This window comes from Podarcis bocagei (assembly GCF_964188305.1).
Source record: "Podarcis bocagei genome assembly, chromosome: 12".
In the NCBI taxonomy this organism is placed as follows: domain Eukaryota; kingdom Metazoa; phylum Chordata; class Lepidosauria; order Squamata; family Lacertidae; genus Podarcis; species Podarcis bocagei.
Genome location: NC_138137.1, coordinates 37,785,175 through 37,811,836, shown reverse-complemented (window position 1 = coordinate 37,811,836; position 26,662 = coordinate 37,785,175). Strand labels below are relative to the sequence as shown.

At 40.5% G+C, this 26,662-nt stretch overlaps 1 protein-coding gene and 1 long non-coding RNA gene across 3 annotated transcripts in view; one reads left to right on the top strand and one right to left on the bottom strand.

Moving 5' to 3' along the window:
* Positions 1–24,301, bottom strand: part of MALRD1 (MAM and LDL receptor class A domain containing 1) — a 233,336-nt gene extending 209,035 nt beyond the window's left edge. Inside the window, exons 1-7 of the mRNA XM_081163119.1 lie at positions 24,004–24,301; positions 19,709–19,846; positions 15,546–15,640; positions 15,300–15,461; positions 13,183–13,279; positions 3,258–3,380; positions 2,391–2,537 (exon numbers count right to left, since the gene is read on the bottom strand). Coding sequence (XP_081019245.1) covers positions 2,391–2,537; positions 3,258–3,380; positions 13,183–13,279; positions 15,300–15,461; positions 15,546–15,640; positions 19,709–19,846; positions 24,004–24,166 — 925 coding nt within the window. The 5' untranslated portion in view covers positions 24,167–24,301. The remainder of the gene's footprint in view (positions 1–2,390; positions 2,538–3,257; positions 3,381–13,182; positions 13,280–15,299; positions 15,462–15,545; positions 15,641–19,708; positions 19,847–24,003) is intronic.
* The window catches only part of LOC308569418, a 93,118-nt gene continuing 84,103 nt past the window's right edge, over positions 17,648–26,662 (top strand). For both annotated transcript variants that reach the window (XR_014000706.1, XR_014000707.1), the window contains exons 1-2: positions 17,648–18,585; positions 21,813–21,888. This is a non-coding gene — a long non-coding RNA (uncharacterized lncRNA). The remainder of the gene's footprint in view (positions 18,586–21,812; positions 21,889–26,662) is intronic.

Below are 26,662 nucleotides of genomic sequence, written 5' to 3'. Positions count from 1 at the left end.
GTTTCACCAGCTTAGATTTGGGGAATGCAGTCTAATCTGCAACGGTCGAATAATCTTAAATAGCTGGGCTTTGTTTTTTGTTTATGTTTTTACAGTGCAAAGGGAAGAAAATATTTGCTAAATACAACACTAAACCAGAAGATACTCTCTGTTGGGTGATTAAGATTTTTACTACATAATTCTATATGTTGCTAAAATGATGTGCTTATTCTGAAACTCTATAATTGTCCACTATATTTGCAAACAGCTAATAGGAAAGAAAAATCCAGTAAAGATACCAATTATAACAGCAGGAAAACAACAATACTGAAAATGCTATAAACAAACAGGTAATAGATCTTTTAACGTTAGGACAATTAAACAAGCGGCCGGCATTCTGTTCTTTAGTCCAAGGACTCCTTTGATGCAAAGCTCATCCATTTCAATAAAGTTCCAACTAGCGCAAGTGCCATAAAACTCAAGAGTTTAATAACACAGAAAATAGAAATCACACAGCTAGAAAAATATCAGTCAAGGTCAGGAAGAGAAGTTTATTATATGTATGAGTACATTAAAAGACTCGCAAATATTCTATAATCTATTTTGTTTCATGAATACTGTTGTCCAGTTGCCATCGTGATTTAATTTTATGCTCACTATCTATGTGGGAGGGGGCTTGAACAAAATTAGAAAAGAAAACATTTTCTTTGCAAATCTCAACCTCAGCAAGCCGCCTTTGAGAGCGGTATGTGACATTGAGAGGTTTTTGTGGGTTTTTTGTGCTTGAGCTATAAAGCTGATCTCTGCTATCCATTTATCCTCGGAATAAATAGAAGGAAAAGAAACGCTTGGTGTCTGAGCTATCATGAGTGAGACTGAACCACCTGAAACCTTGGGGTACATTCCAGAAATTATGATGTTTCTATGCATCTTATACTTTTCTGACCTTAAAGTGCTTCAGCAGTTATTTTAAGATGAAACACTGAACTATATATGAGCATATAAAGCTGCCCTACACTAAATGCGACAGTTGAATCTGAATGGCTCAGCATTGCCTACTCTGACTGACGGCAACAGAGAAACCACAGATAAGAGTATAGGATCTTCTCTGTGCAAAGAATATGTTCTAGCGATCTGCTGTGACTCTTCAAACTTAGTTCTGTTTATTTTAATAATGGTACCTGTCAGGGGACTGCCATCGGAATGGGGAGGGAGGCAGCGGAATACCGAGAGCCTCCAAAGCTTCTGAGAAACAGCTCCTCGTCCAGCAGTGCAGAAAGCCACACTTCCAGTGGAGCAGGGGGGGAAGGGGATAACCGAGTGAAGGGAAGGTTCAAAGAGGCCTCTGAGAGCAAAAGCGCCTCACCTAGCCCAGCCGGCCAGGAGGCAAACACGCCGCTTCCGTCGCCCTGCTTGTACAGAGGTTTGAAACGTAAGGAGGGGAGGCGGAGATTTGGGGTGTCCAAGTTTTTATGCTGGGGGAGAAACCGGAAAGGGGCACTCCCGGAATCTGCAAGTGACTGAGACAGACATGAACTTTGGGTTTCTGCACTGTACATAGTTTGCACCAATAAAACCTGTAAAAGGCAGGTTGGAGTCCTGCCTGGTTACTCACAAGCAACCACCACCAGCGCCTGACTGTACAAAAGCTACTTTCTAGATAAGGATGCAAAAACATATTAGCTCCTAAAAATATAGAGATCATGGACACAAGTGAAGGAAGCAAAATAACATGAGGCTAATTCACTTCTCTCTCCACGTTTAGGCCCTCCCTTCCTCAACAAGCCTTCAACAACACTACACTATGAACCTAAGGAGGAAGAGAGAAAGATCCCACGCAAAGGATTTGGTCTTGGGCCAAGACAATTCCCTACAATGGATCTGCAGGCACCATGTATGGAAAGCAAACTCACTCACATATCCTTTTCACAGCCAAGGCTGGGCAGTCACTGCTGCAGCTCTTCTAAAGAGCAGAAAGTCTCCCTAGATTCCTCTTCAGCTGGAAAGAGTAACAGAAGTTGCAACCTAGGAATGGGATAAGAATTTAAGGAAGGGGTATTCAACTATGTGAGAATCCCTGCTCAGAATTCATACCACCTGCCCTCCATCACCTGCTGCCAAGATTAACTGGAGGGCAGGGTAAAGGTAAAGTACCTTTCAAAGACAACAAAAGGAAGTATAATAAAAATTAATTGCAATTGACCAATGAGCAAACAAAAAGTGGAAACTGAACAAGGGGGAGCCTTGGCTATCATACCTCATACTCTGAATATGTTCCTTTCATTGAAATTTCTTATCTTTATCTGCAATTTTTCATTCAATAGTCATGAAGGTTCTTCTTTATATATAAAAAATGATTACCACAGGTTTCACATCAGCTGACAAATGCGTATTTAATTCATTTCTATTACCATTGGTGTCATTGCTTCTATCTTTCAGAAGAACAGATTTTAAGCCACGATCATCTAATTCTTTCACAGGAACCCAGGAATCATGTTCTGCAGATGCATCAGAATTCCAGTCACACACGTGAATCTTAAAACTGCAGTTCTGTTGAACTGAATGAAAGAACAATGTGTTACTCGCCTTTAAGCTAATTGAATCTCACATTACTTTCATTATTGGGAGATTCATTGTTCCTTCAATTCCTCATATTCCCTTTCTTTGGGCTCCCACATAAAGAAAATATTCAGGGTGCCCCCTGAATCTGTCAATATGTTGCGGGAGGGATTCAAGCACATACCAGAATTTTGGAACTGCACATTCAAAGTCTGTTGCCCCAGCACAAAAAAATGAGCTTTTACATTTTGGAAAGGTAGGACAAAATGCATTTCAATGTGTGGGACCAGCAAATCATTAGTGGGAGGAAAAGCAAACACCCCACAAGCAAATCAAGGTGAAAGCTTGTTGTCATATAATTGCCTCTTAAAATAATCAGAATAAATGCTCAATAAAGACTGGTTGCAGTCTATCTACCATATAAGCTCTTTGGCAAAAAAATTAAAAAAAATTTGAAAGGGGGCAGGGTTCTGGCAAAAATGGCTTTGGTAATCCCATCCGCCACTGAATGCAATGGTTTTGGCTATACACGATTTTGGCTTTAGGCGTGAACCTTGGAACATAACCCTTGTGTAAGTTTATAGGTGCTGTTTACAGAGGTGGTCCCTATCAGTTCAGTAGCATATGACCATGTAATAAAAATAATATAGACTGAGCATCATATTGAAGAGATAGTTTTATAAATTAATTATAATAAAGCTATATTCAATAAATCTTACAGCAGAATCCTCCATGTGTGCAATTGAAAGGGATGCTGGAAGGATTACTGACGTGCTCTTGATCTGGAACTTGGGTCTTGACTTCACAAGCATGGACTCTCTCCTTACACAGTGAAGTATCTGCTAAGAGCAAGATCAAAACTTTAAGAATAAAAGTTGAGATTCCTACATACAAAATCATTATGATGGCTACATTGAATTGAAGCTTGGTCACTCAAAATCTCTCTTTCGATTTTTCAACTCCGCAAGTAAGAACAGTTAAGATCCAACCCATCAGGTAAATCAGTTTTTCACAAGGCACAGCTGTGGAACAATGGAAAAAGCTCTTGGGCTCAGGGGGAAAGCGTGGATGAGACCTTTGAATATAACTAAGTAGCACTGCTTCTTAACAAAATCAAATAATATTCTGGATATGTTTAGGTCATGCACTTGAGAAATAGACATACAGAGATCTATAAACATGAATGTTCATTGGGGGGGGGGGGGACTGCAGCAACAAGGGAAGAACCCAGCTCTTTAGAGCTATTAGAAGCAGCACTACTTGACAGGCAGGAATTGAAGAAACTTGTTTTCACCCTTTCTGAAAAGAACGTAGTGTGAAAAATAATATTAATTTATTGAATTTCTTTTGAATGGAAATAAAGCTACATGGAAAGGGCTAATAATCACCTTCACTTACACCATTCCTCCACTCAACACTGCAACCTCCCATGACCGGCTTTTTATTTTTAAAAAGCCAAGACTTTGGTATTCGCATTTGGATGTAATGTGTAGCGGAACTTGCCCCTGTGGGGCCCAGAGGCATTTCAGGGGAAATGAAAATGGCAGGTGTAGCTGGAGCTTCACTGCACAGAACACAGCTGCCATACAAATATTTTAAAAGGGTAAAAGGGGGGGGGTTGCAGCTGTGGGCATTAGACTCAGTATTCCCACACTAAGTGTTGAAACTGGGACTATTTGTTGTCCTCACCATTTCTTGCTGTCTTGGGCAGACATTTGGACACCCACTGCCAGACTGCTGAGCCTGAGAACAATGCCCTGAAGTTTTACTTGAATGGTACCACTATCTAATGCATTAAACATTTTTTAAAAACCTTCTGTATACAAGATTGCCTTCAGACAGCTTGGGGACCGGATAACTCCATACCATCCAACATTTCCCTACCATACCCTCCAACATTTCACCGATGAAAATAGGGACATCCTACAGGAAAAGGGACATTCCAGGACCAAATCAAAAACCGGGACAGCTTCTCTAAAACAGGGATGTCCCTGGAAAATAGGGACACTTGGAGGGTTTGCTAATGGCTGCTTTGCATCAGCAGAATGGACTTTACACACTTTTACTGGGCAGGGCATCAACTTTTTTTCTGAACTCCTTACCCACCACAGTCCCCCATGCCACACAGCAAGCAATATTTAAGAATTGGAGGACCCTAGAGAACAACATGGGACACCACAGTAAAGCCCACAGTAAACAATGGCACTTGGCAAAAATTGGGTTGTCCCATTGTCCTTATCCCCCCCCCCCCCATCTTATTGAAGCAGAAGCACTAATGCAAGGCCACCATGGATATAACCTGAGAAGAATAGCATTTCTCTTCTCCCCCCCCCCCAGCTTCACAAGCTTCTTGACAATGAATACTGTGCATTGCTCTACTATAAATTAATTTTGACAACTGGTGAAGCCAGAAAAAAAGAAGAAAAGAGAAATGATCAATAAATCATTTGAAATGAGAATTGCTTCAGAAATAAATCAGGGTTAGTAATGGGATGTTTATAATAGATCTATAACAATATTCCAAAATTATTTGAGCCGTTTTCTTGTAATCCTTACAGTTGCAAACATTGTCCCCTCTGGGCTACATGGCTAAGCACGGAGTAGCCAATGTAGTCATATTACTTTTTTTCTCTTCTCCAAGGCATTCTACTTTAATTTTACTGATATGAAAGAATCAATGTGTCATTTGCCATCTCTAAGTACACACAGAAAAGATGAGCTCGTTGTGCATGCTAACTGCTTTAAACAACAATCTATATCACAGAGGAATGAAGCATAGAGAGGCCTGTCTTGTGGAAAGTCAATAAGGACCACACTTTATTATTTTAATTAATTAATTACATTTATATACCACCCTTCATCTAAAGATCACAAGGTGGTTCACAATATAAAACATAAAAAATGCATAACATAGTAAAAAACAAAACCAGCAACTCCAGCCCACACACATTTTAAAATACCATAGATTATTTAATTAGCCAAAGGCCTGGGAGAAGAAGAATGTTTTTGCCTGGCGCAAAAGATAGGTAATGGCGCAAAAGATAGGTAATGAAGGTGCAAGACGAGCCTCCCTGGGGAGAGCATTCTACAAATGGGAAGCCACTGCAGAAAAGGCCTGTACCTCGGAAGTCGAACGGAATCCATTCCGGAAGTCCATTTGACTTCCGAAACATTCAGAAACCAAGGCACAGCTTCCGATTGGTTTCTGATTGCACAGGCATGCCAGAAACAATAGCGGAAGTACCGTCAGACGTTCGGCTTCCAAAAGAAGTTCGAAAACCAGAACACTCACTTCCAGTTTTTGATCGTTCAGGAGCCGGAATGTTTGACTCCCAAGGTGTTCGGAAGCCAAGCTACAACTGTACTTGTGTTGCCACCCTCTGGACCTTTTGTGGAGGAGGCACATGAAGAAGGGCTTCAGTTAGTGATTTCAGGGTCAGGGTTGGTTCATATGGGGAGAGGCAGTCCTTGAGGTAATAACTTTCTTCTAAACTACTACAAGATGAACATGCCCTTGAGCAGTAGGACTCACTTTTCTATTTTTCTTGGTAGTGCTAAAAGAATAGGATTGCTTTTTCAAAGTTTTTGTTTTGATGTCGAAATTTACAGGTTGAATGAAATAAAGCCTTTTGTCAAACAGCTATGCAAAAGACAAATGTTTAATGCATGTTCTACAAACTAATCACAATTCAGAGCAAATTTTATGGGTTGTATTCAACAGTGTCGCTTAGCTCAAATCCAAATCCAAACTCTAGCTGATAGTAAAGCTTCCATTAGCAGATCTGGAAAGAATTTTTTTTTCCAGTTATTCCTCCTCCCTCTTGCAGCCTCACACCCCCGGCCCAGTAAATCTGCTCCAGAAGGGTCCCCAACTCTCTGGAGCAAATTGAGGCTATGGGGGCTGCGGAGGTGGGGAGAGAATGGCCAGAAAAATCCTTTCCTCCCAGTTCTGCTTACAGAAGCAAAGGGATGGCACAATCCCTTGTTTTACCAAGCCTCAGGGAAGCTTCCCAACTTTACTGAGCTAAAACTCAAGCAGAAAGCAGATTCAGTTTCTGAACATCAAGAAGAGTTTGCTTCCATGTTCTTGGCAAGGTCTGACAGTATTTCAATTGTAGCCTTATGAGGCTTTGCCCTCGGGTGGGAAAAATATTGCGCCCGGGAAAGGGAAAATGGGAGTCAAGGAATAGTTTCGGAGAAAAAGCTTTATTTCTACCATCCATGAACTGGTAGAAGGAGCAAGTGTGATAACTCACAAAAAGCATGCACGAGTTCACAGTCATGCGCACAAAGTATATATTCTCCTTCTAGTTCCCTCCCCTTTCTCCTCCCTCAGGAGTCCTGCTCATAAGTTCCTCTGAGCATGAACAGAAAGCTGTCTTGGGACTATTGGACTCTTGGCACCCTTCCCAGGAAAGGGGGGGGTGAGAGCCAAGGGGTCGAGGAGCCCTGGTGGTTCAGCATGTCCAAGATGTTGCAACCGAATGAGATAAGATTCAGTTCTCAGGCCTGCTCTGACAGAGTCCATTCATTAGCTTTTTGAAGCCTTCTTGTGCTGATAAAAGTAATGGTTTTTCCTATGTACCAGCATCTTGTGAGAATCCACAGAAAAGTTGTAGCTGTGGATTTTTAGAAGACAAAAGGAATTTTGGACAGTTTTGAGGCCTGGTGTGATTATTGAGTGGGGGGGGGGTAACTTCGGGCCTAGGTGGGGTCACCTGTCCTCACCTTCCTTCACAATAATTGTTGAAGTAGCAGAGTTTTAACCATTTTGGATTATGCAATTATACTAAAAATGCCACCATGTAAGATACAGGGGCACCCCCCCTTAAGTGCAATCAACTCGCGTTTGACCACTAATATGTGCGAGGCCGAGAAATAATTTCATAATTTAATTCAAACCTGGAAATGGAAGGAGAGAGCTGGAGAGTCCTTGCGGCTCACAAGGAGACCTCCTAGGAGGCTGAAGAGGACATCAGTGAGGGAGCAGGAAGCCCTGAAGAGATCTGAGGTGCAGCAGTCTTTGTTTTGGCTGCTCAGGCTACCCGCCTAACAGCTGACATGTGGGGTAGTGTAACAGCAGCAGCCGCTTTCCCATGCATCCTCCAGCTTCCAGCCAACCCCAGAGCTTCAACTCTAGATATTTTTGTCTGGGTTGGCAAGAGAGTGGAGAGAAAGCTGGAGAAGAGTGTGGGGGCAGGCATTTGGAGGCTTTTTTAGAGGGTGCTCCCCACTTTATGGGTTTCCGGTCATGCATGTGGGGGCCCAGAATGTAAGTGACAGGGATGCCTGTACAATAAATAAACCCCTCCCAATCTCATGTCAATTAATTGTAACTTAAAAACAACAACACCAGAGCTAGGCCAAAACCACAGGACAAGAGAACATATTAATAGAGAATAATATAGGCCTTGGGCTGAAACTTGTCATGCAGCAACAGAAGCTAAGAATTAAACTGAAAGAAGCAACAAGGAAGATTGTTGAAGACTGCAGGCGGGTGGGGGATACACTGGAGAGGCTTAAACCTAGGCATATGGGAAATTGCCGAAGCATTGTGATAGGAAGGAGCCAGATGCAACACCAATTATCTGGAGAGAAGCAAATTAGGGTGAGCAGGCCTAGAACAGAATCTCAAGGGTTCTTGAAAAAGAACAGTACCTGGAGTGGGAAATCGCTAATTTAAAGAGTGAACAGCATTTCCACAGAAGCCATATCTTGCAGATGTGACACACGACAGCAATTTCACATATCTGATATCTTATTATTCAGCTCATATATACTTGTTTCCATCATTCTTTAACAAGAGACAACTTGCATATGTGAATCAGTCATTATAAATTAGTAGCATAAAATATTGCAATGGATCCAAACTACAAGAAAGAAGATTCCACCTAAACATTAGGAAGAACTTCCTGACAGTAACAGCTGTTCGACAGTGGAATTTGCTGCCAAGGAGTGTGGTGGAGTCTCCTTCTTTGGAGGTCTTTAAGCAGAGGCTTGACAACCATATGTCAGGAGTGCTCTGATGGTGTTTCCTGCTTGGCAGGGGGTTGGACTCGATGGCCCTTGTGGTCTCTTCCAACTCTATGATTCTATGATTCTATGTCAATCATAGAATCTTAGAACTGGAAGGGACCCAAGGGTCCTCTAATCCAGCCCCCTGCAATGCAGGAACCTCAGCTAAAGCATCGATGACAGATGGCCATTCAACCTTTTCCCCAAAAGAGCCTCCAAGGAAGGATAGTCCACCACCTCTCAAGGGAATCTACCTTTTCAAAGAGAAAGCCAACACTTGGGCCTAAGTCATCAAATATTATGAACATATATACATGAATGAGTCTTGGGCAGATGCTTTATACCGAGTCAAACCATTGGTCCATCCAACTTACATTGTGCACATTTGATTGATTAGGGTTGCCATATTTCAAAAGGTAAAAACCAGGACATCCCGAAAACTGTTGAGCATTTTTTTAAAAACAAAAACACACACCACCCCACTGGCAATTTTGGAAATCCCCCCCCCCCGGACATCTATTCTGCCTTTGAAATCCTCGTAATATCTGGGAAAATCTGGACATAAGGCTGCCCTAGATTGGTGGTATCTCTCCAAGGTTCAGATAAGAGCCTTTCCCAACCCCACCTGCAGATGTCAGAGGTTGAGTCTGGGGCCTTCTATATGCAGAGCATACAGTCTACCTCTGAGCTACAGAGAAAAAATGTTGATTCACGATAAATCTGAAAAACTGAAAACTAAAAAAGAAGGAAAAATCTACTTCGTGTTCTACAGTGCCCAGACTAGAGCTGAAACGAGTATTTTTAATTATTCAAAAACTAATCTTTTTCCAATTGTATTAACATTTCTAATATGATATTTCAAATTCATTCATTTCACATGAAAAGTCAAGTGGTTTATATTTGCTAGTGTCTCTTTAATATTTTGGTATCATAAAGCATCATAAGCTATCAGCACTTACATATTATCAGGAATTATATACCATGTAACTTTCAAAGTCACCGAATACTAAATACTACTGTATGGCGGCAATCCTATACTCACTTACTTGAGAGTAAGTCCCATTTAACTAAGTAGAGTTTCTTCCAAGTAGACAGGTATGTGGTATATGTTAGTTCAGTACTGTGAATTACTAAACACCATTACGCAGCAGCTATTAATCATAGCTAAATCATTGAAGCTAAGCTATCAAATACTGTCAAAAGGCATAGAGGAACTATAAAATATCATCAATTATCAACTGTCAGATAAGGAAATTTAATACTACAAATATTCAGCAAATATTTGGAAAAGATATGACACAAAACATTCACAGATAATTTTCAGGAAAAACTTGGGATGCAAATTCATTATAGTTTGCCTATGTGAACTCAAAATGGGTTGTGATAGGGACCAAGAGCTTATATATCAGGAGTCATTATCAAACAGACATTTTCCTATGCATATCAAGCAAGATTGGGGAAATGTTTAAATTCTCAAGATAACATAGAACAGCAAGGCAGAGAAAGAGAAATATCTGTTCTAAGAGCAGAGGTTCTGTTTAAAGTCCAAATCTGCTATTACTTCATAGGGATAGAATTAAATATCTACTTCAGCTCTTTTGTACTTTTTATATCCTTTCTTTTTATAACAGATTGGTCTCTTTAAAAAACATTTGAAACAAGATAGTAGGTTTTCTAAAAGAATATTGGCAATAGAGTGGGTTGACAGCTTTTTGAACCCCTGCGGTGCCATGAAATTACAAGCTGCACACCTGCCAAAATTCCTTCTTCTATACAACTACTGAAGATACAGACATAGACTCTTGCCCTTTGTTACATCTATTCACTCTAGCAATTGCATCCATTCAACCTAGCGGCAACTAGCCTGAAAGTCAGTTTCTGAGGACCACTTGACACTTGACTTTTCATACTCAGGCATGATTATCCACACACAAAACACATGAGTGGCATTCTAAGGGAGCATTCATGTACTGTTAGTGGGGCGGGGGCGGGAACAGACTGCACTTCACTACTCAAAAAGGATGAGCAGACTTATAACACATGAATGCGACCCTCTCAACAGACACAGCAGTTGTATATTGTGTACTGAAGGACCCATATCAGGCTATGAATATTGGGCATGAATATTAGGCACAAGATAGAAAATGTAATTGTGGGGGGGAAAGAACCCATTGGAGGTCATTTTTGCTGGTAGTGAGGAATGCTCCCTGTTATTAGACAGCAACAGCATCGATGTGATCTCCATCATTGGACCAGCAGAACACAGCTGATTTCCCATGGTAAGCATAACGTCATTGGGAGTGGTTGTCTCTATTGTGTTATGCCATGCTCCCCATAGTAGTCATTGTGTGTTCTGCCACACCCCTTCCAAGGCAGCTGTTTTGAGACTGGCATCCCTAGCGCTCTCGTCCAAAAGGTTGGAGACCCTTGATGTTAGCCTGTTGCATCAAAAACAACTAAGAATCTTGTGACACCTTAAAGTATAACAGATTTATTGCAGCATAAGCTGCATCTGATGAAGTGACCCCCAAAAGCTTATCTTACAACAAATCTCTTTAGTGTTTAAGGTGCTACAAGGCTGGCTCTAAATCCACAGCAGAGAAAGTGTACTTAGATTCAGATGCTTGGTTTTGAAATATGTATAACTAAACTACAGGGGTGGAGGCTAATATGTTCAAAACTCTTCAGAGGCACTGTTTGGCAGCTAGCAGACATTTGATAAAGGAATGTATGCCATGCTTGGTACAAAATACATATATTGCTTATACAAATACAAATGCAGGACAGGTCAAACAAAAACATGCAAACATAAAATATATATACTATATCAGCAGTGCTTTTTTCTAGAAGGACGCAGTAGTACACATACCCCTAAACATTTTGTGAATCTTTGTACTTTTGTCCATTTACTGTATTTATTTCCCCCGATTTGAACTATAAAATGGTGATTTTATTGAGTCAAAATGAGAGTACCCCTAAACATTTTTTTAGAAAAAAAGCACTGTGTATAAGGGTTATACATAAAAATAAAAAATACATAAACAACTGCTACTACTATTTATTTTTGTTTCATAAATATGCATGTCTAGAGCATACTCATAAAATAATATAATCAATAAAAAGCAAGTACAACAAACTCTTAAAGCAGGACACACATAAACCTAACAGTAAAATGCCCAGCTCCACAGGTATAATGTATGCTCTTTATGTATTGTTTCCTTATTTTGTTAAAGGTACCATGTGAAATAAATCTCACACTACTGCCAAATTCCTAGGGCATTTGAGTTATGTTTGCTCTACGATGCAACAATATTGCTCAGAATCCTAAAAGGTGTAAGAAACTACATGTGTAGTGAAGAAGCGAGTTTTTCCTTCAGTCTCAGGAGACTCTGGTTGTTTTGGACTCCTGTGCTCACAACTGTTTGCTGGAGCTAAATTTATCTGAGACATAAACACTACATTCTAGAATATAACATGAATCACCTCACTAAAATAAACTGATGGGCCCCCAGTGCTGCATTGTAAGAGACAATTTGAGGTCATCTTTGAACTCTGCAACTCCAAGGGCTTAAATGTGCTTGGCAAATCTCCCAGTACCTTTTGTAGGTTTTAGTTGCTGCCTTGCACGCCACATTATTGCCAGTAAACCCAAATTATTGTAATGCAGACAGTTATTTGGGGTCACATATTTAGGGCAACAAAGCTCTGGCCCTGTGCCCCTGACATTTTTCTTTTACTGCAGTCTCCAGAGGTGCAATGGAGCAGAGGTGCAAGGCAGATGTTTTATAAGGCTGACTGCAAAGGTTGGCATTGTTAGGCATCTGCCAAGGCCCAAATAAACAGGGGGCCCACTCCCAATCACCTCCTGAACCTACTCCTCCACTCACTGCTTGTACATCTGTCCTCTCTGGGAGAAATGAACAAGTTTTTGAGAGCAGCAGCTTCCACTCACTTTCCACTCTTACTCCCAGTGTAGACTGGGCTCAGGGCACAAGGCAAGCAAATGGGCAATAACATCAATGATTAGGAGGAAGTGGGCTGCTAGGGGTAGGGAGGGGAGGCCTCAAGAGCATCTTGTCCACAAGATCCCCCAAACCTGGACCCAACACCAGAAACAATAAAAAAATCACAAAAATAACAGATTTGCCTGGCACAAATCTAGGAGGCCAGAAGGTATTCTAGAAAGAAGCACCAGCTTGTGGTCTGGCCATGCACATGTATAGTCCCAAATACATTAAAACTCATCTGTCACTGCCACCTTTTGTCAACATCAAGACTATGTGCTTTTAATTTTTGAAGTTCCTAGTGTACAAAATCACAAGATTGATTACTTGTTTGCATGTGGCAGGCATTACTCACTGAACTAGCTTGTTTTGCCAGCAAGCCAGCATCCAGGTACAATGACACATGAACAGTCAGATTCTCCCCATGGCATCTGTTGCATACTAAAGGTTCACCACAAGCTAAGATCAGCTATGCAAGTAAATTCAAAACAGATGCCTGAAATCCCTGGTTTATTAGTATCTACGCTTAGAATGTCAACAAAGCATTCTTGCTTTGTGGCTTTTTTCTTTTCCTAATTAAGCATCAGAGAAATAATTTAGTACAGCTACAAGATTGCATCCTTACCAAAAGCTAGCAGACATCCTTCAGTGACTGAAACATCATCAATAGCAATGGTTTCTCCTGGTGCCCAAGGTTCAAATATTTGTCCTTTGATGGAAACCTGCATAACCAGAATATTAGGGAGACATGGTTATTCAGTAGTAATACTGTCTATTACAATACTGAAGTATCTAAAATTATCTGCAAGGAAGCTTATAAGGGAGCTTGGAAGAAGCTGTGGCTCTCTCTTTGTTCCTTTCTAGTTTACTAGATGGTCTTACGGCCTAACATAGATGTGTTCTTTAAACATGTCCTCTGTGCCCACTCCTTTTTGGCATCAGTGTTAGAAGATAGGACAGGGGAACAGACACCAAAAATCCCCTCCATTAAGCCACTGTGTCATGGTGCTTCGAGTAGCATTCCCTACTTTATGCCATCAATTCCCATCATCCCTGGCCTTTGGGTGGTGTCGGTTGATGGAAGGGAGGGAGGGAAGCAAGTGGGAAAGGCTAAGTTTAAGTGTCAAAGTTGGAGCAGGGAAACCCAGGCTCAAATTCCTGGTCAACTATGAAGTTTATCAGCTGACGTTAGATAAAGGGCTGGTCCCTAAATGGAAGTTTCATTAATCTTGTTTGCTATAGGCTTGAAAACTGTAGTAATATAGTTCTGAGCACTGGTAAAATTATAACCTATGCATATTAGCAAGTCTTCACTGCTCCTGTTTTATTGTGATTTTATACTTTTAGCTACCTTGTAAATCAACATGACTAAGAAGCTTGATATGAATAATGTGTTGGATCCAGCCTATTAGTTGCACTATTAGCCTATTAGTTTGTCAAAAGTCCTACTGATTTTAATGGGAACTAAGTGCAACTAAGCAAGCCATTATAAAGAAATAAATATATGTAGCAAAGCACAAGCCTAGACTTATAACTTCTTCAGGCATCAGGAAGGAAATGAAAAGGGATGCAGTAATACTATAGTGCCAGGATCCAATCCTGTGGGCTGTTAATTATCCAAAAACTTAAACAACAGTACAATTTTGTGCTAGCCAGAGGTCTGTCAGAGAGAAATTTCCTTTTGCATTTAGAGACAGCATTGTACAGAATGGCTAATGGAGAGCAATAATAAGTTTTCATTGGAATAACTAGAGATCTGACTACAACTAGGTATCTACTCTATCTTGGCAGGGTATATTCTACATTTACTTTCAGGAATAATGCATTATATGGAATCACGAAGGACATAATATTTATAATCCAAGAAGCTTGAATGTAAAGGGTTAGTATTTCAGTCTTCCATGATTTTATTTATTGCTCTACTGAATAATGACATACATATCAGAATAATCAGTTTTCTTAATAAGTTGACTTCTGAGAACCAGAGAGTACCCAGAAGAAAATGCTTTTTACTTTTTTAGTTGGTATAACAGTATTTATTTTTACAGCAACCTAATTTACTATTAAATTAATGCTTTTTCTTCATAAACCAATATATGTATCTTCCTAAATTGTTTTAATAGGTTTAAAGAAGGCTGCTGCTTTTCTGAGAAACTGGAAAGCATTAAACATATGTAGAGTCACTATTGTTGTCTAATCAGCACAATGAACTTGCACTTTGAAAACCTATATTGAAATCCCTGTCCAACTGACTGACATGGATCTTGGGCAAATAACTAAGAACCTCATTTTCTTTCAGTGCCAGGAAGGAAGACGAATAGGGTGCCCTAGGTGAGCTGCCCTACATGAAGCCCTAGGTGAGCTGCCCTACATGGCTCATAGGATATGTTAGGCTTGGAGGGGGATAAGTTGCACAAGTCTGGTTCAACATTCAAAGCAAAACACTACTGAAAAGTAAGTGTAAGTGCATGGCTACTGTAAGTGGGTTTCATTATTATGTCCTCCCACTTCATATACTAGCATGTGACTATCCAGCTAATTTCAGTTTGGGTTACATGCATAATTACAAAATGAATGCTTCCATTAAATCATTGAGATAAGGTCAAGTAATACCAGCCATGAATTTTTCATCAGAATTCCACCTTATTATTCACTTGAATTAAATTTCTAGTGCAAGTTCTTCTCTTTAAGTTGACATTTCACTCATCCCAGTATTGGAATATGCCCGAGCAGCTTGCATACCTCGGCATTCAGAGTATTGTTGATTGTGATCACAGCTCTTTGCCACTGATTTTTAATTCCTCCTCTTTCTTGCCATATGGTCCCGGAGGCTCTATCAGAATTGGTTTGGAGTCCCACTGTGAGGGTTCCATTTATTTGACCAATCCAATAGTAAAACGAAATCTAAGAAGAAAAAAAGGAACGGTCCAAGTGTGTCGGGAAACTGCAGTGACAGCAGGCAATATGAAGAGGAGATTGTTCAGTTACCTGGCAGGTGAGCTGGTTGCTAGCCACAAAGACCACTCTGCTCCTCAGAATGGCCGGAAATGGAATGTGTTCAGAGGACAGTGTAAGGAAATGGGCTATTGATAGGAAGGAAAAAAATTAGAAGTTGGTTTCCTGGACTTTGTAGAATTCTGGAAAACTCAGTATGAAAAAAAGAAAAGAAAATGGATAATGGATTAGGCAACTGGCCTGTAGCCAGTGCTGAGCACTGTGGGTTAGGACAACTGGGAGTCACACATCAGATGTTAAAGTGAAACAATCTACTTTATATTCCATGAACAGATCGATCAGGGCTGATATATTTCTTACAAGCTGAGAGTTCTTGGTACAAACTGAGCAGCAACTCAATGTCACATTTTCTCATACCCCTACTTTCATGTGCTGCTGCTTTTAGATTATATTAAGACAATTAAAAAGATGTTGCAAGGTGCACTGCAGTAAATCAGATTCCTCCTGCAAACTTTGGGGTTCAAAAGCTTTGATGACTCCTCAGAAAGCACCTTTCTTACCTTCTTCCACTCTACCAGTTTTGCCCCCTTCTGTGCCAAATCCTAACTATATACAGCTTCTCCCTCTCTGTCCATCAAGCCACCACCCTCTCCTTTGAACACTCACAAGCCTGATTAGTGCCAGGTGAGTAAGGAACATGGGACCCAGGCCATCAAATCTATCTGCTCAGATATTCCACTGCTGACTGGGTTCTTATGTTGTGGGTGACCTAGGAGAACTGAAACCAGCTGTGACCAATTTGAAACACCTGGCCAGTGGACTTTAAGGAGTGCTACTACTGCACACACTCTCTTTATAGTTGTTTAATTTTTCAAGTTTACTTTCTCCATTTCCTTTACCTAAACCAAAGGCTGCATAGACACCATACATTTAAAGCACATGACTCCCCCCAAAGTATCCTGGGAACTGTAGTTTGCTAAGGGTGTCGGGAATTCTACTTCTGTGAGGGGTAAACTACAGCTCACAGGATTCTCGTGGGGAAGTCATATGCTTTATGATATGCACAGATCCTATTTGCTGTATGGCTGTATAGATGTGCAATAGTTGTTTTGATAGGCACATGGGCATTAGTGTTTATAGCTCAGGGCAAGAGCACTGATGAGATAAAGTTGCTCACAGCCATTCGGAGTCTTATCAGAACAAGGCTGCCCTCCACAGGCATGTGGCAGTGAATGTGCTAACCCAGTTGGAATAGATTATTTTAATTTGAATTCCAAGGCTATACACATGATTGTTTTTGTCATACAAAGTGACTGGCTGGGGTTTTGTACTGAGGGATATGGATGGCTGTGTTACTGACTGAATAGCATTGTGTTTTTTAATAGGTTTTTATTATTAATATGCTGCATTGTATTTGTATTCTGTATATTTCTTTGAGATTCTTTTGAAAATAAAATGATTACTTGTGGCTAAGTGAAGCTGTTGGACAATTTCTGGGGTAGGGCAGGTGCTGCTATGACTGGTGTAGAGGGGCGATTCTCTCATGAGATCTCAGGGGGCCTACATCCCACAGCCCTGCAAGATCTCAAAGAGGGACAGGATGCCAGTCTCCTTTTAAAGGACTGGCCACCATCCCATCCACGTTTCTTCCTTCCTCAACCAACATGGCAAATTTCTCAGCCCTCGCTTCTTCAGTTTTATACCCTCCGACATGTTTTCGATGAAAATAGGGACGACCCATTCCATAATGATAATTTTACTATTTATACCCTACAAATCTTACTGGGTTGCCCCAGCCACGCCAGACAGCTTCCAACATACATAAAAACATAAAAGCATTAAACATTAAACGGTTCGGATGTCCAACATTTCTGCAATGAAAATTGGGACATCCCACCATACCCTCCAACATTTCTTCAATGAAAATAAGGACATCCTAAGTAAAAGTGAGACATCCCGGGATCAAATCAGAAACCAGGACGGCTTCTCTAAATCAGGGACGTCCCTGGAAAATAGGGACACTTGGAGGGTCTGCCCTCTCTATCCTCCATCAGGGCAAGAGGTGTTACCACAGACTTCAAGAGCAGGCAAAAGCACTCAAACAGATTACAAGCTAGGCCTGGTGAGAGACTGTGTGATTGTAGAGAAGGAGGAGCAGCCATGGGAGAGTCCCAAGGGCCACAGAGAGGCCAGGAAGGCTGCATTTTGTGGCCAGGCCTCAAGTTCCCAACCCCGGCCTAACCCTTACACAGAGACCAGGCTGCAGGGCCTGGATTTTTGCCATGTACTCCTAGAGGTGCCTTGCCTTGGCACTCCTAAAGTGACCCCAAATTCCATAACAGCAACCCCTTGTTGTGGGGTTTGGTTCAAATGGGACCTGGGTTCAAATTGCAGTGAGGGGGATGAGGGGAAAGAATGACAGCCCTCCCCCCCCCAATAACAGTGTGTGGTATCTCTAGTGTATCAGCTTCTGTTGTCACCCTGAAAGGAAACAGCAAATAATAGGCAACTTAACAGAATCGGATGTGGGGGGGGGGGAGAGATAGTGAGGGAGCAAGAGGCAGGCATACAATTTGAACCACACCAGGAGTTTGGATGGAGGCCAAATAACTGAGTTAGACTCAGGTGAGCAGTCTGAATCTCTCAAACTTGGAATCCAGGTGTAGGCCTCAAGCTCTGCTCCTGGTGGGAGCTTTGGCTGAATCGGTGTTGTTATGCGAAGGCAGAGGCTGCTCTCTCCTCCACAGCCTTCTCTCAATGGTTCCTTCTCTCTCCCTCCAGCTTTGTCAATGTTTTAAACTCTCCCTTCCCATTCTTCCTCTCTCCTCAGAATCTTCTCCACCTCTCGCTCGATCCCCTCGGAGTCTCCTCAGCCAGAACCCTTGTGGCATATCCTAAGGGTCAAAAAAGGGCTGTGCTCAAGGCATCTCGCTGCCTAAAATCATTCCTAACTCTGCATCTCGCTGCCTAAAATCATTCCTGGGGCTGTCTTTGCTTTCTGCTCCTTCCTTTTTATCTGACTTCAGACCTTGGCCTGGACCCTGAACTTCAGGAATATGTTATCTTTGATTGGGTGAGTCACTCTTTTCTCATTTTGATTTCCTGACTTTGACCCCTGGCCTGCTCAGACACAAATCCACAACTTGACATTTGCCAATTCCACCTAGGCTTGCAAGCAGTCACTATTCTTGACCCAGCACGACATATCGCTGCAAACCCAGGAAAGTGGCAGGACATAGCTTTTCAGAGAGTCACCCAGAGCAGGAACTATGACTGCCATGCATTACATCCAGCTTGAATAAAAAAAAGAATTTCCTGAAAGTGCAGCTGAAAATTGACTGGTATTAAGTCAGAGGCTGTGACCGTATTTGAGTCCAATTCCCATTTGTAATGGGGCTACCAATCTCTTACTTTTGATGACCATTTAAATTCAATAAAATGGCCAAGACTACTTTAGGTCAGAAACCAATTTTATGCCTCCTAGTACACTTTCCAAGTCTTAAAATTACCAACTCAAGAAATGTTTAAAAGATGATGTCTTAAAAAAAAAAGCAGAGTACTATAAAAGGATTTCTTCGTGTACAATGTAATACAGTACTGAGGATCCTTGTTTCCAGTGTTACCAGAGATTCAAAGTATATCTAGAGGGACCATCAAAAATCTTCTTATTTTGGTTAATTATCACTTGATAATATCTTTGGTCTCAACATAATTATATGCAAGAGAATTCTTCCCTTTTCCTCTCCATTGTTGTCCCTTATCATTTGACTCCCCCCCCCCCCGAATACTCTGTGGCAACCATACTAAAACAAACTATAGGGTTCATGTTCCTGAAGGCAGAAAAGGGCCAGAAGCCAAACAGTATCACTGAATATATAAAATGTTTAGGTTTTCAAAGAAGACAGTTTTAATCCTCACAGAAAATAATAATTTGCTGTGTTAATTTGCTGAATAAAAAATGATAATGTCTTGTGGACTCCAGACCAAGAAAAGTATTAGGGTACTTCAACAGATGCATGAAATGTTATCTTTAGTTGATACGTAGATAAATGTGTACACATATACATAAACTCTCAGGTGTAGAACTATGCTGATAGGAATTGGAGTCTAACATCCAGCAGGCCAAAGTTTCCTCACCACTGATTTATATGATGATAGATTTGTTTATTATTTGCAAGAGAGTAAGTTGCCCTTACCTGTGTTGTTCCCATTGTGGTCAGAATGAGGAGAGCCTATGATGTTCCTTCCGTTTCTCCTTATCCAGTCAACAGGTGATTTCTCATTGTTCATATTGCACAGATCACTTTCAAAATCACATTTTCCATAATAGGAACCTAATATTAAAAGGGTTATTTGCATACTTTGCATTCCATAATGAACACCTGCATTATACAAAATGCCATAACATGTACTTATTAACGTTTTTCATTTCTAAAAAGCATGCCAGTTCTGTTCTATTGCTTTCAGATTACAATTTACCTAAAACAATGAACTTTAAATATAAAAGACCACAGGTCTATTTCATACATGTTAAAAACTCTGATATTACACTATCAAAATCTGCCATCTCTGTTGCGTGGTTAGACATAGAAAGGAGGTTTACTCCACATAAAACAAATCTGGAATGACTGATCATCTCTCTGAATCTACCAGCATTTGAGCAAAAGCAAATGGTACTATTTCAGATTTGCATTGAAACATACAGAGTCCAATTCTGATTATGAACATACCTTTAAGCATATGACCAAGCTGCATGACTGACTAGCAAATCAAGGAGAATTATTTTAGCCCAGCACTCCATTTGCAGGGAATTTTCAAACAAGAGATTACCCCATTTACAGGAAGAATACCCCAGGAAGAACTCTGCAACCTGTTTCCCCCCTGCACATCTTAAATATTGTACATGATAAAAGGCAAAATTAAATGGGTATAAAAGAAGATGGATGCAGCAGAACATCCCCCCCCCCCGTAATAAAAATAATCTGTCTTTCAGTGCTTTTTCATCTATTCTGTATAAATGTTTAGAAAATTGAAGAGGCTAGCAAAAGTAGATATTCATAAAAAATAATTCTCGCAAATATTGCTAACATAACCAAGGCAGCATTTAGCACTAATGATTCAGTATTGTACATGTCAGCAGCATTGCCCTTTCCTTTAGAACAATGAAGATTAATCACTGAAAACAAGCATTTGGCTCAAACATTTGTATCTTCATCAACATAATGCTTTGCTAGATTGCATTTTCAGCAATATGTTCATAGTATCTTCAAAAAAAGCTATAATCGTTGGTGGTGGAGAGGGAGATCTCTTAGGCTTGATCCTGCACATTTCTCAGGTGGGCAGTTGCAAAATATTAATGGAGAGGGAAGGCATTTTTTAAAAACCACACCAGCCTTAAAACAGCTCTTCCATCAGCATGCAAGAATGAAATGGTGCAGTGATGAAAGTCTAAAGGGCAAAACTGACAATGAATGGAACAGCATAATGTTAGGTGTATAGAATAATGTCATTTTACTTAAGCAATCGGCACTTTTTCCTTGCAATTTGAAACTTCCGTAAAACCATTTATGCAGCTTGCCTATACCTGCTTAGTTGGGAGGAAATTCCAAAGGAAGCTTACATTTGAGTACACATGTGCAGGATCACTTCCAAAAAGTGGCTTGTGCACTAAATATTTTCTGTTGAGTTTTCTTCAGTTTCCTAAACTATTTAAAGACATCAAAATATGATGCTCTTTTAATACTAAAAAGTTTGCTGATTTGTAATTCTATTTTATTGTATAGTTTTCACAATATAATACTTTAAAAGTTATCTAATTTAATTTAATTAGGGGTGACTCCAGAAAAAGGGATGTGGGTGGCGCTGTGGTCTAAACCACAGAGCCTTGGGCTTGCTGATCAGAAGGTTGGCAGTTTGAATCCCCGTGACGGGGTGAGCTCCCGTTGCTTGGTCCAGCTCCTGCCAACCTAGCAGTTCAAAAGCACGTCAAGTGCAAATAGATAAATAGGTACCGCTCTGGTGGGAAGGTAAACGGCATTTCCGTGCGCTGCTCTGTTTTGCCAGAAGCAGTTTAGTCATGCTGGCCACATGACCCAGAAGCTGTCTGCGGACAAACGCCGGCTCCCTCGGCCAGTAAAACGAGATGAGCGCTGCAACCCCAGAGTCGTCTGCGACTGGACCTAATGGTCAGGGGTACCTTTACTCTTTACCTTACCAGAAAAACTAATTTCAGGGAGCAGAGTAGTGTTAAAAACCATTGTTTGTGGAATAAGAATTTAATTTATACTATATACCCTTCAGAATCATCACTGAATATAATCAGCTTGGAGATAAACCTGTTGGATAAAACTGAAACATACAAGACGGAGCAAAATGGGTGAGTTGTTTTACACATGCTTCCCTACACTGTCTGAGATTTACACATCTTTTCATTATTTCACAGTATCTCACATTTCTGTCTAAACATAAACTACTGCTCAGCCATGCCCATTTAATTTTCCAGGCCACAGAAGACACTTTAAAAAGTATCTGGTAGTATATGTTGGGGGGGTGGAATGGACTGTATATACTTTAAGGAGAAACTGTTTCTCATTTTACCCCTTAGGTGAATAATTTTAAGTTATCTTGAACCTGACTCAATATGCAATCACTCTGCCAGCCATTTGTCTTCCTCTTCTTACACAACTGCAAAGCAGAAGCAGCTTAGATATGAAAGTCAGTTCAAAGAGCTAATGAAAATGTAAACACTTGATGCCCATACTGAAAACTGATTCATGAAGATCTGAGCACAGTAAAGTATATGGCTGACTCTCAGCTAGCATGTCCTACTCAAATGTAAGGTTTTTACCTCCCATAATATTGAAGTTAATAGCTTATTGAAATGCAGGCCACATTTCTTTAAAAGGACTTATAGCTATGTGTAAACCTTCCAAGATTAAAAGAGCCACACAGTCTATGAATTCTAGGTAGACTTCTTGGAAGGGGACAGGGCATGGAGAAGAAGCTACAGCTCATACCTTGAGCCCTTTATTATTATGAAAATGCAAACATACAATGGGGGGTGGGAATCATCATGACATGAAAATTATCATTAAATCAATCTATGTGGCAATATAATTGAAATTTCTAGTAGCAACAATGCAGGCCCGATTTATATTAATGAAAGCAATATATACAGATGAATGTAATCTTGGTATTTCATATTCCAGTAATAAACAAACTCTGCTTTTCAATAAACCGGTCTGGTTAGTGTCCATTTTTAAATCTCTTATAATGCCACAGTCCAAACTCACTGATAGTTGTCAAAGATTTCCAAGATGGCTGCAGTAAGTAAACTGGCTGTTAACCAGGTGCCCCTTTAAATCTTAGAAGACATACATGTAACTTTTTGTCATTAAAACAGATGTTGTCGGCATCTGATGAATGATAAGTAAAAAATCTTACTAGTTAGAAGGAACTGGTGCATTGTGGCATGTGCAGTACATTTCTAAGCATGATTGCACAAGAATAAGGTACACTGTTTTAATTAGCATCTTATGCAGTTTGTGGGGGTGGGTAAAAATATTCCCAAATATTAGATGAATCCTTGGGGCAGACAAATTCTAAGAATTTGCTGGGGGGTGTCTATTTAAATTTGGCCAAGGGTCTTTCCTTATTTCCCTTTTTTGAATACTAAAAAGCACTTGGCATTTCTGGAACACAGCATTCTTAGGAGTGAAAGATGGTCTCACCCACCTCAGATTTAAGGTTAGGCCTCAACCCTGAACATTCAGAAAGTTAGATCACCAATCCTTTAATGTTGCCATATACCCCCAATCTACTTTCATGGAGGACATGATCTTGCAAAATGATCTTGCAAAACTGAGGAGAGATATTCAGCCAAGTTTAGACCCTTAGTCTAGAATGCTTTAACTGCCAGGCCTATTACAGCTTTTATGCTGTTATTTTATTCAATGTAGTAGATTTGTGTGTTTTTTAATTGTTGCATCCTGTCCTGAATGATGCAAAAGCTGTAGGAGGGCAGGTGGGGTATTGGTTTTCTAAATGATACTTAATGATAGTTAAATAAAATGGGGACAATAACCCTGCAAATATAAATATGTACATAGAACAGTAATCAAGAGAAATATAAAATCACAAAATACCCAACCTTATCACAATCCCACCCACCCCCCACCCTGCACAACCCCACCCCCAACTGTCTTCAAATGCCTTCTTCCTTGGGGCAAATGTTCCATGATACTAAGGTCTTACTAAAGGCTTACCAAGTTAATATAATTATCAATCTCTGGGTCTTTGATCTCTGACCATTTTCAAAATATGAACTTGATTTCTACAGCAATGTTTTAAAGCTGATCTGAGATAGGAACTAATTGCATCCAACTAATATTGGATTCTAGGACAATATTGGATTCTAGGACTCTTGAATTGTATTGTAATCTATTTAACACCATAAAAAGGAAATGCACTAAGATTAGTGACATCTACTTACATTGTTCTGCATCACTACAATCTTTGCATTGGTAGGTGAAATCACACAACTCCACTGATGGAACCACAGAGCCATCACAACATTGAAAAACGTCTCCTTTAGAAGGCCAAAATGCTGCCAGATTGATACACAGCAAGGCACAAAAGTTGCTGGCTGTGTACATTGAAAATGTTTCTGGAGATACCTTGTCCTTGATGGAATTATTGCAGCAATTACCCTGCAAAATGTGTATACAAAAATGCCATTTCAAAATACAAGTGCATTAAAAACTGATTCAAACTTTGCAGGTCTAGAAGACGTTTTCCTTCTAGTACGGCATGGCTTATGTAATGTGTTCAGTTTTCATATTCATACAGGTATAAACTTGGAAAATATTTAACCGGATTGCTCCACATTTTATGACAAGCTGAAGTAGTTTGTGGCTTTACAGTGCAACTCAGTTGCCTGGTGCTACAAAGAACATCAGATAAATTGAATTAACAGTGGCACACAGTATGCAAGACAGTACTAAAGGCCATTTCTCCTTATTAATAAAATCAAATGGCAGCAGCGATAAACTGATTAAAAAGTATGACACACACATTTTTAAATTAAGTTATCAGGTTTTTAGTAACCTCTCAAACTTAATCAAATTTCTTACAATATCATAATTCATTGGACCCAGGATTGACATATTGGATTGGCCCAAGTCCACATTCTTGCAGGGTAGGGGCATTGCTGGCTCCTGGAATCCCCCAACTTTTCTGTTCTTCCTCCTGGCTGTTCGCCTGCTTCAAGGAGGAACATGTCAGGATTTACCAGAAAACAAACATCAGACCTGATGAGAGACCCACTGATGACAGAAAGAAGGGAAGCACGGAACTGTGGTAGCCCCCAGAGCTCATGGGGACTGTTGAGACTTAATGTCCCTTGAGGCAAGAGCAGAGAGTGCGTCACCCTGCCCAATGGGGCTTCAGTACTGGGAATTCGCATTGCCTCTTGTTGGGACCCCCATCTAAGTTCTGAACCTCACCATCCCCTCTGGAACCTCAGAAATGGTGACAACAATGAGTGCAGGCAGAAGTTTGTGTCCAGCAATGAAATGCCCAGCTGGCAGCTCAGTTCTATGTGGAGGGAGGAAACAAGCCCCACATCTGGTCCAGATGCTGGACCTGAGCAGCTTGAGCTTGGTCTTTCTGGCGAGTAAATGGTCTCTGTTCACAGCAGCCTTCTAAAAATGGCTGCCAGTTCCAATAGTTCCATGAAAAAGGGAAACCTATATTGTATCTATAACATAAAAGGATATGAAAAGACAAGGTGCTTATAATTTGGGGGACTTAAGAACGCCTTTTATTTTTAATTTTTTTAAGGAAAAGTCAACGCCAACTTGTTCCTGGAGGTTTCAGTGTTTTACAGAAAGGTTGTAGCCAGACATCACCTAGTCTAACCACCAGTTCCTAACTACACCGAGGAATTAATATACCTTTATTTCTAGTTAGTGCTATATTTTGGGCCAAAATGGACGAGAAATGGGCCACAGTGCTGGCAGTGGTGAGGTTTTTGGCCCACACCAGATGGCGTAGAACATTTTGTCCATGGGAAAACTCCTGCCCCAATCTTGGATCTCACAGTGCTCTGAATGTTATGAATTTGACCTCTAATTTGTGAACATGGTGAGGGGCATGGGTAGGAAAGAGAGTTCTGCACTTTCTATCTCACTTTATTAAAAGTAATAAACCTGCCTTGCTTGGGAGGGGGTCAAATTCTTGTCAGATTAGTCCTAATGTTGAAGTTACCCAGTCTCTTTTCCCAAGCAAGACATTTTACAACCAATGCGGCTGCTGTGATGTACATTCCTTTTCTGCAAACATCATTCCTGGGTGGTACATCACTATCAAAGCAGGACCTAGATAGGGAAACACCAATCAAGAACTCCCTGGAGGGCAAGATCAGCCAGCAATATGACTCCTCTGGACAGGTAAATTGGTGCAATGAGGATTTGCATTGATAATGTGGAAACCCTTGCCTTGAGAACATAAATGCAGTCATAAAATCCTGGATAGTGCCTGAAGGTAGGCAGTTAGACCAATGGAAATCCATACAATTGCAAGGATAGAAATGTAGTCCCAGCAGCAGAGATACATCATTATACAAAAGTTTGAAAATTGCCCAAAGGGCAGGTTCCACATGATACTCTGCTCTGCTGCAAGCCTGGGATGTCAATATCCCTCTGTAATTATATATCATATGTTACCTCTTAACATCCTACCTTCCGGCAGCAGCATGAGACTGTAGAATGTATTTTTGTAAGCACTTGGGTAATTCAACATTAGAGATTGAATAATATTAGTGTAATTTAATATTCACATATGGCACCCTTATGCATGAACCTTTAATAGCTAAATCCTCATAAAATATGAACATTCAAGTAAGCCTCCAGGATTAAAATTCCACCTCACTCCGTCTTTCTGCTTCTCTGCTCCCTGGTTCTTAGAAATAGAACAAAAAAACTTGACATAAACTCCTTTCCCCTATGCATTAGCTTCATACCTGACACCTACTGTAAAAAAAAGACTTTAAAAGTATTTCAAGCTTTTTTAAAATACAGTTTCAAATCCCAGGTGCTTTTTGTGGACTGTTCTCACAAAAGGATTTCTAGACCGGGAATTATCTCAATGAT